General features: G+C 45.3%; 1 protein-coding gene across 1 annotated transcript; it reads left to right on the forward strand.

The window, feature by feature from the left end:
• Positions 1–491: 491 nt before the first annotated feature.
• LOC130488861 (C-factor-like) lies at positions 492–12,270 on the forward strand. The gene is made up of 6 exons (XM_056862530.1): positions 492–647; positions 2,997–3,048; positions 7,665–7,852; positions 9,933–10,094; positions 10,829–10,939; positions 12,126–12,270. Exons 1-6 carry the CDS (start codon positions 501–503, stop codon positions 12,237–12,239), a joined length of 774 nt encoding a protein of 257 aa, XP_056718508.1. The 5' UTR covers positions 492–500; the 3' UTR covers positions 12,240–12,270.
• The last annotated feature ends 2,153 nt before the right edge of the window (positions 12,271–14,423 follow it).

Here is a 14,423-nt window from a genome sequence, read left to right on the forward strand (position 1 = left end):
TCACACACACACACACACACAATTTTGGGCACACCCAGTTAAATACATTGGTCTTTAACATCTGCAAAGATTTAGGATCCTTGTTGCGCTTCAGTATATTTGGCCAGGGGCATGCAGCAAACATACAAACATCTTCAGTGGACAAATTGAAGGAAGATGAGGCCTATAGCAGTCCTTGATGGTTTGTGATCCCCAAATCACAAAGGTCTCTTTATCCACTCGCTTGGCAGTTCAACTTGGAAAATGCAAGTTCCACCCTCCGTGCAAGAGAGCGCTCCGGGCTGTTTATTCTGAGCTGCCAATCTCCCTGGCTGCTTCCTAGCAAGGGTGGACTGAGCTTTCATAACAAAGAACATGATATTTCTATGCCGCAAGTGGAAAAGAGGGCGGGAGCTTTAGCAGAGCGAGGAAGTGACTGCAGCCCCACTTGAAAGAAATCTCAGTGCGAGAGACAGCGGGATCGGCAAGAGCAGCAGCAAAGCAGTGGTTTCAAAGGAGTCATGGCGGGACCTCAGTGCTGCAGCGTCCTGTTGACAGGGGCCAACCGTGGCATTGGCCTGGAGATTGTGAAACGACTCCTTGAGAAAGCAAATCCCCCCAAGATGGTGTTCGCAACCTGCCGTGACCCAGAAGGGGCAAGAGGACAGGTGAGTTTCAGCTCTTGCTTAATAAACCTGGAAGGCAGAAAGTGCAGCAAGACCTCCCTGGGCACTGCTGGGATATCAGTTCCCCACGCCGCCTCCCTCCTTCCTATCACAGCAGCAAACTACTTCCAACTGCACAAAGATCTCCTAAGGCGAAGGCCCAGGACTTAAACTTATGTAACTCTGGCTTCTGTACTAAAAGATGATTGTGGTGGATCTTTAAAGAATGTATGCTAAAGGATTCCTGCCTACAAAGCTGGAGCAAACCAGTGGTCCTATTTCTCATGGCCTGCCACCACTTCCAGGAAGCCTACAAGTAAGGCAAAATGTCAACAGCCCTCCCCTGCTATTCCCCACCTCCGAAATGTCTATTCATTGGCATGGATAAGGAGGTACAATTTAACCATCGTGGATATCCTGCTCCATTAATATATCAAATCCCCTTTTAAAGCCTGAACGTCTCATTGCAATGAATTCTGAAGGTATATCATGTGTTGTATGAAAGATAATTGTGTTTTCTTTGGCCTGTGCTGAAGCTACTGGCCTGGATCCAACCACATTAAGAAAACTGAAATGCCCTTAAGTTTTCTTAAAGAGGGGCAGCAGTTTTTGCTTATTCCCCCCTCCCACTGGAGATCTCCACTATATTGTCACTGGCTCCCTAGAATAAAATTTCAGGGGTCTAAGAAGGCTGCAGTGGCAGGAAATAAGCTGCAATATTTGGACCCCCTCTTAAGAAAACTGAAGAATGCTTAAGTTTCTTAGCTGGTGGTTAGATTTTGGTGACTATCAATTTCCTTGTATGATCCCAAGGTCTGACTGGAGCAGGGGAGGGAGGGATCTGTGATACTTCGCACTGTTTTACAAAACCTTCTAAATTGAAAAGCACCAAATATTTTAGTATCTCCTGTGGTTGCTTCCACACGGTACTCATGGCTTTTGCCTGCCAAATTGCTGTGGGGTTTTGAAAGGGGGTTCTGCATTACATCATTGTTCGGGCGGGGGGGGGGTGCTCCCAGATTTGCTCCAGCCCTGCCGCAACTTTTCCCAAACCATCTTCGGTATGATCTTTCTTAAATGATCATATCCAAAGCAGGTTTGGAGAAACTGTGGAAGGGACCACAAATCTAGCACCACATCTCCAACTGCAATCCCCACCCCCAGTGAAACTTTTTGCCTTTTCATAAAATTATTGGTAGTTGGGATATTGCTATAGTGATAACTCATTGTAGTCATATCCTAACTATTGATAACAAAGAGATCTGGCCAAAAGCCCACTGGTGGTGGTGGTGGTGGTGGAGAATGGCACGTGGGAGGGGAAAGCATGGGGCAAACCTCTGTGTAGAAGTTGCTTTGCTGCTGTGAATATTTGTTGCATTGAGTTACACTGATGTATTTTTGCCTTTCACCTGCACAGGGCTAAATTTCTATCTGATTCAGTTTACTGACTAGCCTTAAGACTGCGCTGGAGAGTAGTCACCATTTTGTATTGGCAAGCTCTTCTGGTTGCTTTCACAAGATTTTGCTCTGGTTTGGCATGCAAACTGTATCAGGTTTGTTGTTATTTTGAAGCCCACCACACAACGTCATCCCCTAATCAGCCACTATCTGGGATTCCCCTGCTTTTCTGTGCTCTATCCCAGACCTAGTTAGATACAATCTTTTTGCAAAGATTGCAAACATAGCACCTTTGCATGCTGTGTGGACACAAAGGCGCACATTTTTGGAGGTCCCACCCACATCAACACCATTTTTCTTGCTTCAGCCCTGATAGCCACCATTCCACCTACCCAACCTGTGATACTTGGTATATCTCTATATCATTACAACAATCCATCTCTCCGTTATTTCTTCTGAATTGCCAGCTATCATTTTTTAAAAGAGTAAGTTTCTAGCACATTTTGTTGTGTAGCATCTTGTCAACAAAAAAAACATATACTCTAAAAAATATGAAAACTTGAAATTCAAAGGAACTAGTAGATAGATCATTATAACGCTGTAGCAATATACCAAGTACTAATTCTAGGGGTGGGGATCCCAAAAAAGCTCTCCAGTGGTGGTGGTGGTGGTGGTGGTGGTGGTGGAGAAAAGGCAAGCTCTGGCAGCTGAAACAAGGAAACTGCAGGAATCTGCCATGTTGATGCTCTGTTGCCACTGCAAATGTCTAGCACCAATAAGAGCTACACAGAAAATAATTGCCAAATGGAAGCAGCCTCTCCCCACATCTGCAATATGAGGATAATGATTCTGACCGACCTGAAAGGATTGCTTTAAAGATTATGAGAAGATAATGCATGTGAGCTGCACTGAACACTATAAAGCACTTTATAAATTATGACTACTTTCTTGCAGGAATTGAAATCTCTGGCTTCCAAACACCCCAACCTGAAAATTCTGCAACTTGGTAGGTCCTCTTGTTCTCCCTTCTCTCCTTTATATCAAAAGATCCTTTATTCCCATCAAAGATTCTCATTCACTATCCTTATTTTCTGTCTTTGCACCCAATTCCCCACCAACAGATATCCATCCACTTCTGAAGGCAGTCTGTGGAATGCCTTCTAGGAAAGTACAAGTAGGGTTGTTGCTCTCTACAGGTTTTACTTGACTGCCAATATACCTCACAGTTTGGAGAAGGCAGATATTTATTTGTTTGCTTAATAATGTATAGGCCATTTATGCAGGGGTATTTAGCTCACAGCCTGACCTGGATGGCCCAGGCTAGCCTGATCTCGTCAGCTAAGCAGGGTCAGCCCTGGTTAATATTTGGATGGGAGACCACCAAGGAAATCCAGGGTTGCTCTACAGAGGAAGGCACTGGCAAACCACCTGTGTTAGTCTCTTGCCTTGAAAACCTCATAAGGGGTCGCCATAAGTTGGCTGCGACTTGACGGCACTTTACACACACACATTTAGCTTGCAATCCCCTGCACTGTTTTCCAAGGCTGACATGGCCCTGGTGAATCACCATTTGCACAGTCCAGATCATGTATGTTGGGCTTTATAGAACCATCTCAAAACCCAGAACACATTCCACATAATGCCTTTTATTAACCATCCCAAAACCCAGAACACAATCCACATAATACCTTTTAACTAGCTAAAAAACCAGAACATAATCCATATAATACCTTTTATTAACCATCCAAAAACCCAAAACAAAATCCATATAATTTTTTTTGCCATTAAGTCACAGCTGAATTGGCCCCATAGGGTTTTCAAGGCAATAGATATTTAGAGGTGGTTTGCCGTTGTCTGCCTCCGCATCATGACCCTAGTATTCCTTGGGGGTCTCCCATCAAATATTAGCTAGGGTCAGGGCTGAGAGTGTATGAATGGCACGAGTTGAGATTTGAACCAGGGTTTCTGAGGTCCTAGCCCAACACTTCAACCACTACACCACACTGCACTCTCAATCCATATAGTACCTTTTATTAAGACCACCCAAATGACACATAACAGTGTACAATCGTTCCAGTTCTCCAGAACTCTTCTTCAGGTTGGATGTTACAATAAAAAAAAAAAAAATAGGGAAAGGAAAATGCCCCCAAATGAAAATGCCCTGAAGAATTTTCTTTCACCTGTTGTATTTCATTTTACTCCAACCAGAAGAAGAGTTCTGGAGAACCTGAAAGCTTGCACAGGGTTACATTTCATTTTTTTTGGGGGGGGGGTCCCATTAAAAACTTATGTAGGTGGTGTTCTGGTTTTGCTTTCTTGTTTGGACCAGCACTGCCGATTTCTTTATAGAACCAGCACTTGGAATTGTTTTCTGGGAAGCACAGCTCTTAGAAATCCGAGCCTCCTCCTAACAATGCTGTTCCATCCTAAAGTATACTTAACCATTTCACCTCAGAAACAAACAAAAGCAGAATTGGATTAAAGCCATGTTAGGAGAGAGGAGAAAGGCAGTCTGGCAGTCAACCAACCTTCTCTGAGGACTGTTTGAACATCGCACTCTGATGCTTATGGCCTTGGGTATCTTTCTTACCTCATGCTCAAAAGGGTGGGGTGTGGCTTCGATGGCAACGGTGTACTGTTGGCTCTCTGGAAGGCTGGGCCTTGCAAGGGATCAATCAACAGAGATTAGCAGTTCAATGGATTTAGAAGGGTGTAACTCTGGGTAACTCTGCAGTGAGTCAGTTTACACATACACAGCTCTGCTCAAGACCGCGCTGCAGGAAGCTGGGCAATTCAGGGGCCCTCCTTCCCAAGTCCTGACAAGTCCCCAATGCTTTTAAAAACTTAATTAAGCTTGTATTATTCTCTGATTTTTTAAAACGCGAACAGCACATCGTGATAGCCTCGTCAATGTAATCCCTTCTTATCCTTTCCCCCATTCACTCTCGCACACCTGGTTGAACAAAGTGACATTTGCAAAGACTTGCCAACATGACCCTTTCACCTGCACGGATCAGAAGGTAACAGCAGAGACGATGAACGTAGGCCGAGCACGCCGAGTCAAGGATGAGGGGACTGGGAAAGGATCTGTTTTTTCCAGAAAGCAGGACAACATTCCTTTGTACTTTTTAAAAAATACCTGTATTTACTCAAAGCCCTGACCTGGATAGCCCAGGCTAGCCTGATCTGGTCAGATCTCAGAAGCTAAGCAAGGTTGGCCCTGGCAAGTACTTGGATGGGAGATCTCCAAGGAATACCAGGGTTGTGACGTGGGGGCAGGCAATGGCAAACCACCTCTGAACCGTCTCTTGCCTTGAAAACCCCACTGGGGTCGCCATAAATCCGCTGTGACTTGACATTAAAAAAAAGTACCTGAAAGGAAGGCAACCCTAAATGTAAGACAACCTGCCCACTTTAAAAAAGTATACACCAAAAATTGTTTTACCAGACCTGTCCCTTGTAAATGGATGTAAGTTGATCTCTCCTCTACTTTTCTTCTTACAATTTTTTTGATGGCAAACTTGGAGGGAAAAAAAGCTAGTCTTGCATTGGAGTCAATACTGTCAAAAGTCAGTTGTAACCAAGCCAACTGCAAACTTGGCTAGCCCTGTGGATTCCTAATCAAGTTGGTATTCAGGGAGGATTAGCTGTGTGCCAGCAGCAAGGAGGATATCAGCTTTTCAGCTTCTAAGAACAGCCTGCAACTTCAAACAGTACCAGGGAGTGCCCTTAGGGCTGGCAAACTGCCCACAACGACATTGACTGAAGAGAACACGCAAACCCATCCCAGACCCCCCAAGCTCCGAAATAAAAGTCCTTTGTGTTTTCCAGCTCTGATTCTGACCAACTGGTGTTATAAGAAGTTCTGCTTAGAGATGGCTCCAGTAATGTGCTCCCCTCTTCTCAAAGCAGAAAGAAGTTCAGGAGCTGCCCATGTTGGTTCCTTTGGGAGGAGAGAGAGCTCTGGAAACTAGCCGTGGTGTCTTTGTAATGCTTGCTTTGTTTAAAGTGTTGCCACATTTGGTTAGCTTTTCTCTTTCCCCCTCTGTACTGGCACCAAGACCAGCTCTTCTTGGCCAGTGACATAAGACCCAGAAAATGAGTTTTTGCCACCCATGGTACAAAAACTGAGACCCAAACCAGCCCATCTCATCTCTGCATAGGGTTGCCAACTCTAGGTTGGGAAATTCTTGGAGATTTGGGGGTGGAGCCTAAGGAAGGGGGACAGGATGGACCAAAATGGGGTATAATCATAGAATAGAATCATAGAATCATAGATTTGGAAGAGACCACCAGGGTCATCTAGTCCAACCCCTTGCACAATGCAGGACATTCACAACTATCACCCCCACATACCCCCAGTGACCCCTACTCCATGCCCAGAAGATGGCCAAGATGCCCTCCCTCTCATGCAGGACATTCACAATTATCTCACCCCCACACACACCCAGTGACCCCTACTCCATGCCCAGAAGATGGCCAAGATGCCCTCCCTCTCATGAACTGCCTAAGGTCATAGAATGCTACACAGTCCACCCTCCAAAGCAGCCATTTCTCCCCGCCGCCCCCCAAAAAAAGAATGGATATCTGTAGTCTGGAGATCAGCTGTAATTCCAAGAGATCCCCAGATCCTACCTGGAGGTTGGCAACCCTACCTCTGCATCCAGACAGCAGTTGTTAGGAACTTTATACATCATTGCGGATGGCCAAAATTACTGCTACTTTACATTGTAAAGATATGGAGGAATTTAAATCAACATGGTTAAAGGCTACCGCATATTGGGATAAGGTGGCAAAAACGGATTTTAAAAGTATAGTTAACGAATTATAGTACAATATGATTTTAAATATGATATAATTATAGATATTTTATTTTGTAATGTCATAACACTCCATCGGAAGTCCAATGGTGAAGGGCACTGTGGTGGGGGGGGTGGGATTTGGATTCAGGGCACGATGGAATTTAGTGAATTGTATACTGTATTAATGGATATGTAGTGCGGTGAACATGTATTTCTTTTTTCTTTTTATATGTATTATTATTTTTCTTTTCTTTTTTTTTCTTTTTTGTGTGTGTTTACGTTTTATTATAAAAACAATAAAAAAATTATATATATATATAAAAAGGAACTTTATACATCAGGACCAGAGCCCATGGAAAAAAAGGGTTTCAGTCTTCTCCCCCTGTGCCATTTTCCTGAGCTGAAACAGCCACAGAGCTGTTATTTCCCCCTTGGTGGGATGGCTGTATGTGTAGCTTTTGAGGAAATGGCAGGGGGGTGGGAGTTCCCCACAGCTACCATTTGGCTGCAGGGAAGGTGAGTTGGGTTAGGAGAAGCCCCTAACCAACTAGATTGGGCCACGGAGCCTGCAAAGAAGGGGTGGCACAGGCAGAATTCCACCTAATCTCATCCATGTTCACTGGAGACAATGATGGTTCGGGAGAGAAACAAGCTTCTTTCCCTTTAGAACTCAAACCTAGCAAATTCATTACAAAATACAATAAAACCAGACATAAGTTTCTCGTCACATGGTGGCAACCAGCCGTGTGAGGGCTGAAGCAACATCTCCTTTTAATCCAGTCGTGCCTTACTCAGAAGAAAGTCACTTTTTCCTTTCTAGAAACCACGGACCCAGCGAGTGTTGAGGCAGCTGCCAAGAAGGTCAAGGCCCACCTGGGAGACTGTGGCCTGAACCTGCTCATCAACAATGCCGGCGTCATGCCACCTTGTACCCTGGAGTCGGCCACCGCTAAAGACATGCTGGACGTCTACAACACCAACACTGTTGGGCCGATGTTAGTCACCAAGGTCAGTGGCTCCACTCTTACTTAAATGTTGTGGGAAAGGAATACCTAGTAGGGAGGCAGTAGTTTTTCTTTTCTTCAGCCCCATAACTTTATATTGATGCCAGGAGCAGGACATCTTCAAGTACTTGGAGGGCTGTCATATAGAGGATGGTGCCAAGTTGTTTTCTGTTGTCCCAGAAGGTCGGACCAGAACCAACGGGTTGACATTAAATCAAAAGAGTTTCCGTCTAGACCAGTAGGTCCCAACCTTTTTTTGGGCCATGCCCCACCTAACCATCTCTAAAATCCTGATGCCCCCCCTGTGACATATAATTCTTAGAGGGCTTTCCCCCTCTCCATTGTCACTAGCTGACCACCGTGTACATTCTGATTTTAATTTTAAAAATATGTATGTCACAATATATATTTATATACTGTATATGAGGCCCCTAGTGTTGGAAGAGTTGCAATGTCTGGTGTGCAAAGGAACTGAGAAGATGACCCAGCAGGGGGCGGGCAAGTAGTCAGCTAGATAGGGCCGTGAGGTTAGACACCTTTCCACCCCTCTTTCCACCCCTCTTGCCTGTCCTTAGACTGATATTCTTAGGGCAATTTCCTCCTTCTTCTCGGACGTCACTCTCTCTCTCTCCCTCCTTAGTCAGTTAACAAGCTAGAGGCTCTGTCTCTTAGCTTTCCTATCCTAAATGTAGTTCCTTCAATAAAAGCAACTTTAACTTTAATCAGTGAGACTGCTCTTCACTGCGCACTTAGCATACACTGCCAACACCTAGAACCATAAGAAATGCAAAAAATTCACTGTTAATAACTTATTCTCGAATTGCCCCCCTTAAAAATCAAATTGCCCCCCTGTGGGGCGTGTGCCCCACATTGGGAACCACTGGTCTAGACATTAGGAAGAATTTTCTAACTGTTAGAGCGGTTCCTCAGTGGAACAGGCTTCCTCAGGAGGTGGTAAGCTCTCCTTCCCTGGAGGTTTTTAAGAAGAGGCTAGATGGCCATCTGTCAGCAATGCTGATTCTATGACCTTAAGCAGATGATGAGAGGGAGGGCATCTTGGCCACCTTCTGGGCATGGAGTAGGGGTCACTGGGTGTGTGTGTGTGTGTGTGGGGTGAGGTAGTTGTGAATGTCCTGCATTGTGTAGGGGGTTGGACTAGATGACCCTGGTGGTCCAACTCTATGATTCTATGGAGTGAGGGGGTTTGAGGCACTGATTAAGCCCAGTTCCTCTCCTGGCATGCCAGTAAGGTTGCCAGCCTCCAGGTGGTAGCTGGAAATCATCCTCCGATCTCCAGGCAATAGAAATAAGTTCTCCTGGAGAAACTGGCCACTTTGGCAATTGGGCTCTATGGCATTGAAGTCCCTACCCTCTCCAAACCCCTCCCTCCTCAGGCTACTCCCCCAAAATCTCCAGGTATTTCCCAGCCCGGGGCTGGAAATCCTACATGCCAGTGGAGCTGCCCATTTCTGACTCTAGGCCAGTGCTCCTGTGTGGTGCCAGCAGGGGTGGGGCTCTGTGCTGGCATATCTCCCAGTGACCCTGGCACGAGGCTTGATTGTTATCCTAAGCATTTCATAGGTTGGCATTGGGGCTGTGCCCCCAGTGTCTTCTGATCTTTGGCCAATATAATAGAGCTGCAGCATCTAGATCCCTTCTCTTTCAAAGTAGCCAACAAAGACACTGCAGTGAATAAAGTGAGGTGTGTAAAAAGCAGGGCTGCCAACCTCTAGGATTACAACTCCTCTCCCGGCTACAGAGATTAGTTCCCCTGGAGAAAATGGAAACTTGAGAGAGTAGACTCTATGGAATTATACCCACACTGTGTTACCCCCACCACATACTCCTCTCTCCCCCAGGTATTGTCCCCAATCTCCTAGAGTTGGTAACCCTAAGGACGAGCAGGGCCAGGGTGTTTGGTTTTCTTCTTAAGAGTCTGTGTAATTTTTAAGATGCAGATTCCTGTCCAAAGCACCTTCACATCCCACATTTATTGTAGTCCAATGGAAAGCTCAGATGGATATGATATGGAAAACACATATGTGTATGGAAATGCTACCAGTGGTTCTTCCTCCTCCCTCTAGGCCTTCTTGCCTTTACTGAAGAAGGCTGCACATGCATCCAAACAGAAAGGCATGAGCTGTGGGAAAGCTGCCATCGTCAATATGTCCACCATCCTGGCATCTATTGAGAAGACCCCTGAAACCTATTTCTTCATCCCTGTGGTCTCCTATCGCTGCAGCAAGGTAAGCATCCCTGTTGCTTCAAGAAAAGGGGAATTCTTCATGCCAGGAACCAGAAGGATGTTATGGGTGGTGCTGCAATTTCAAGCTGTGGCAGGGGAAAGCCAACTTATTTTCCACAGTCCTCCAGTCTTGCCCAATTCCGCTGCTTATTACAGTCTCTGTCTCACTTGGCTTTTGACCCTGCAAGCCCTGTGATCCCCAGAGTAATCAAAGGTGACCCTTCCTTCTTTTTCACCAGCAAAAAAGTTGGTTTGATCCACCCCCATGGCTTAGTCCTCAGATTCAGTTCCTAGGAGGCAAAGCTGAGAAATGTATTTAACTCAGACATAGCTTAGAGATAGGGTTGCCGACCTCCAGGTACTAGCTGGAGATCTCCTGCTGTTACAACTTATCCCCAGCCGATAGAGATCAGTTCACCTGGAGAAAATGGCTGCTCTGGCAATTGGACTCTATGGCATTGAAGTCCCTCTCCTTTCCAAACTCTGCCCCCTCAGGCTCCGCCCCAAAAATCTCCAGGTATTTTCCAGCCTGGAGCTAGCAACCCTACTTAGAGAGCTATGCTGAGCAGCTGTTGAACATACAGTGCTGGCTAGTGGTGGAAGGGAACAGTTGAGTCCATGTCCTAGGCAATGTCAACCTTACAATCCTAAACCAGGGTCAGCTGACCCCTTCCTGCTGTATGATTTGATCTCTTACTTAATGTTGCATTTATTCATGTGTTTGTCTCTTTTCAGACTGCTCTGAATATGCTCACCAAGTGCCAGTCAATGGGTTACAAAGATGAAGGGATCCTCTGCACTGCACTGCATCCCGGCTGGGTGAAAACTGAGCTGGGAAGTGATCAGGTAGATTTCCCCACGGCGCACTGGGAATTACAGGCCTCCTGCATGCAACGGGACCTTGGCCTCTGCCGTGCCACAATCGCTAGCATCAGTTTGTGCAGAATTCCATCTCCTTTTCTGATGGCATTTATTCCAGTTCAGCTCATTTCCGTTCCAGTCCAACCACCACAGTGCACAAATCAGACAGGATAGACCTTAGAACAGGGATGTCAAACATACGGCCTGCGGACCGCATCTGGCCCCTTGAGAGCTCTTATCCAGCCCGTGAGCCAGCCAAGGCAGCCACACACACCCACACTTGATCTGGGGTGAGGCATGGCCCTACCAAGTGACATTTATATCATATCATTTCCTTTTATTTCAAGCTCATCTGACCAAAGATCTTCAGTGCAACATACATAAGACAAAAACAAAATTTACAACATCATAGAATGTTAAAATATTAAAAAGATACAAAAGATAAAAACAAAATTTACAACATCATAGAGTTATGTCATATCCGGCCCTCGTAACAAATTAGTTCGACTCTGAGTTAGAACAAATGAGTTAGAACATAAGGATACCCTCTTACATAGACTTGACCCTTTTAAAATCGCACTGCAACTGCAGTAGATAGCCATTTTGCCACTAGTAATACAACCTTTTCATTTGTACCAAAAAGAAAATTTGAAATCACACATTTGGTTGATCTACTGGAAAGTTTAGAAATCCAAGGCACCAGCAAATTAGACTGAGGCTCAGAATAAAGACTGCCAGGCAATAAAACATGCAGAATTGACCCTACAACATCACTCCCACTATAGATGTACCCTTTCAGATTGAGGAATTTTCTTAAATCTGCCCTCCAACAAAGCTAATAGTTTCTGATGGCATTAGTGCTTCCTCACATCTGTAAATACTAGGCTCAAAAGAAAGAGGAGCTATTGTTTCCACAGGAAATAAGGAACATCATGGGTTTTACACTGCCTGTCTTAAAAGGGTAGATTATTTTCTGATGTTTGAATAATGCTGTAACATCTGCATGGTTGACACTGAACTCTAGGGGAAAGTAGGTGATTCAGCAGCAGGCTAGGTACTACACTGGCATGTCTTTAGCCAGACAGCTGTCAATCAAGTCACTCTCCCACACTTACAGATGTGCCTCTTTTGCTACCTTTCCTATTTTATGACAACCTTCTGAACGTTGCAGGCTGACCTTACTGTGGAGGAGAGTGTGGACGGCATCATGAAAGTACTTTGCAACCTCTCCGAAAAAGAACACGGAGTCCTGGTGTCTTGGGAAGGGAAGGTTCTGCCATGGTGAGAGCCCAGAGTGAAGCAGGAAGGACCAAACATGCAGCTATCCACAGGAGAGGACCTTTGCACTTGTCTATGTGGGTGCAATGAGGCTTTTTAAAAATAAAATCTTAATGAGCAACTTGTCTTCGGTCCCTCTGTTCTGTGTCCCAGTGTAACACTGAAGGTGTTCGCTGCAGGATCTGTCAACAAATCATGGTGTTCTCAGTCCTGCCTGCCTCTACTTATCAGCACTGCATCCTCACCCCACCCCCACCCCCCGCATCCTGGTAAGAAAACACGCATATATATGATTTAATGTGCTTATACTTGTTTGTGATGTCCTGTTAAAATAAAAATTTAAAATAAAAAATAAAGAAAACACACACACACACACACTGAAATCTATACCCTTCAGGCCTGCTCACTGGGGACCTGGGGTCAGAGCATGGCAGCAGACTCACTTTCGTAATAACATTGTGAGGTAATTAATTAAATGTAAAAAAATCTGCCCTGTCCTGGGTGGCCCAAGCTAGCCTGATCTTGGAAGCTAAGCAGGATCAACCCTGGTTAGTATTTGGATGGGAGATCACCAATGAAGTCCAGGGTTGCCATGCAGAGGAAGGCAATAGCAAGCCACCTATGTTATTCTTGGCTGCGACTTGACAGCACTTTGTACAGACACAGACACACACACACACTAAACAGCCAAACCCAATTAAAGTTACGAGGGAAGCTACATGGAGAGGCATTTTCACCCATCACACTGAATCTTTGAAAGTCAGGTGGCCTGGACTTCCTGTTAGTTGCAGAATTGCTTGCATCTGAAGGTTTCTTTGGCATTGTGAGGGCAATTTGGATACTCCAAGGAGGCTTGTGTAACATGTTGTAGTATGGGTTAGGCCTGGCAACTAGGCACCAGAGCCAGTATTCCAGCAGAAGCCCCTTTGGGTTTTATCAACTGCTGTCCAAGACATCTTAACAGTGGAGTGTTATGGTAGGAAGGGGGAAATGGTGTCTTCCTTGGAAAATATACTGGTCACCTGCCACTACTACTCAGGACCTCTTGAGAGCATCTAGACTGACTGACCCACTGACAAGGCACCCTTCCAGCACAGTACGAGAACAATAATAAAGTGACAGGGTAGATACCCTAGAAAATACCTTATAGCCAACCCAGTAGCACCCATGCAGTCTAGGGGAAGAGATTACGAGAAATATCTCGACAGAGTGCCGACCAAGTGGGCAGAACAGAACAGACAGCTGCTCACTGTCCTGTGCAGGATTCTCTTTGTTCCAAACAGAGGGTGGTCTTATTTGTGGCAGTGTTCAGGACTCCATGCTTCCAAATGGCACTTAAGAAACTTCCAAACAGGACCCAGCCTGCAAACGGGGTCCTGGCTTAGCACACAACTGCAACCACTGCATGGCAAAGTGGTGAAGAGCAGTGGCTTGGAGCGGTGGACTCTAATCTGGAGAACCGGGTTTGATTCCCCACTCCTCTACACGAGTGGAGGACACTATTCTGGTGAAATGTGTTGGTTTCCCCACTCCTTCACGTGAAGCCAGCTGGGTGACCTCGGCCTAGTCACAGCTCTCTTAGAGCTCTCTCAGCCCCACCTACCTCACCAGGTGTCTGTAGTGGGGAGGGGAAGGTGATTGTAAGATAGCTTGATTCTTCCATAAGTGGTAGAGAAGGTCAGCATATAAAAACCAACTCTTCTTCTTCCTCCTCCTCCTTAGGATTTGGGTCTTGAAAGGTGAGCTTGTGGTGTGTTACTTATTGTTTCTCAGCCTGTCCTGTCTTGGCAAGGCAATGCCTTTAAACCATGGTTGCGTGTGTGCTGAACAGATCGCTCATTCAGGAAAACACTCTTCAGCCGTATCAGTCCATATAGAAAAGTGTTTCTTGGGGAGGGGGAAAGAAACCAAGCCCTCACAGGTTGAAAAATGGCTTTATTTATTATATATATAAAAAACAAAGTTTTTAATTATCAGAATGGACAGTTAATGTAACTTTTACAATTTTCCTCATCGTTAATGATTGTCACTTGATGCTTGAAAGAAAAAATTGGAAGTTGTAAAAAACAAAAAGGGAATTTTCGGCAGCCAGTATGTAGTGGTTAGTGTGTTGGACTTAGGAGATCTGGGTTCAAATCTGTTCCTCCAAGAAACTCACAGGGTGACTTTGGGCCTGTCCATTTCCCTCAGC

Source organism: Euleptes europaea, chromosome 17, assembly GCF_029931775.1.
Source record: "Euleptes europaea isolate rEulEur1 chromosome 17, rEulEur1.hap1, whole genome shotgun sequence".
NCBI classification, from domain to species: Eukaryota; Metazoa; Chordata; class Lepidosauria; order Squamata; family Sphaerodactylidae; genus Euleptes; species Euleptes europaea.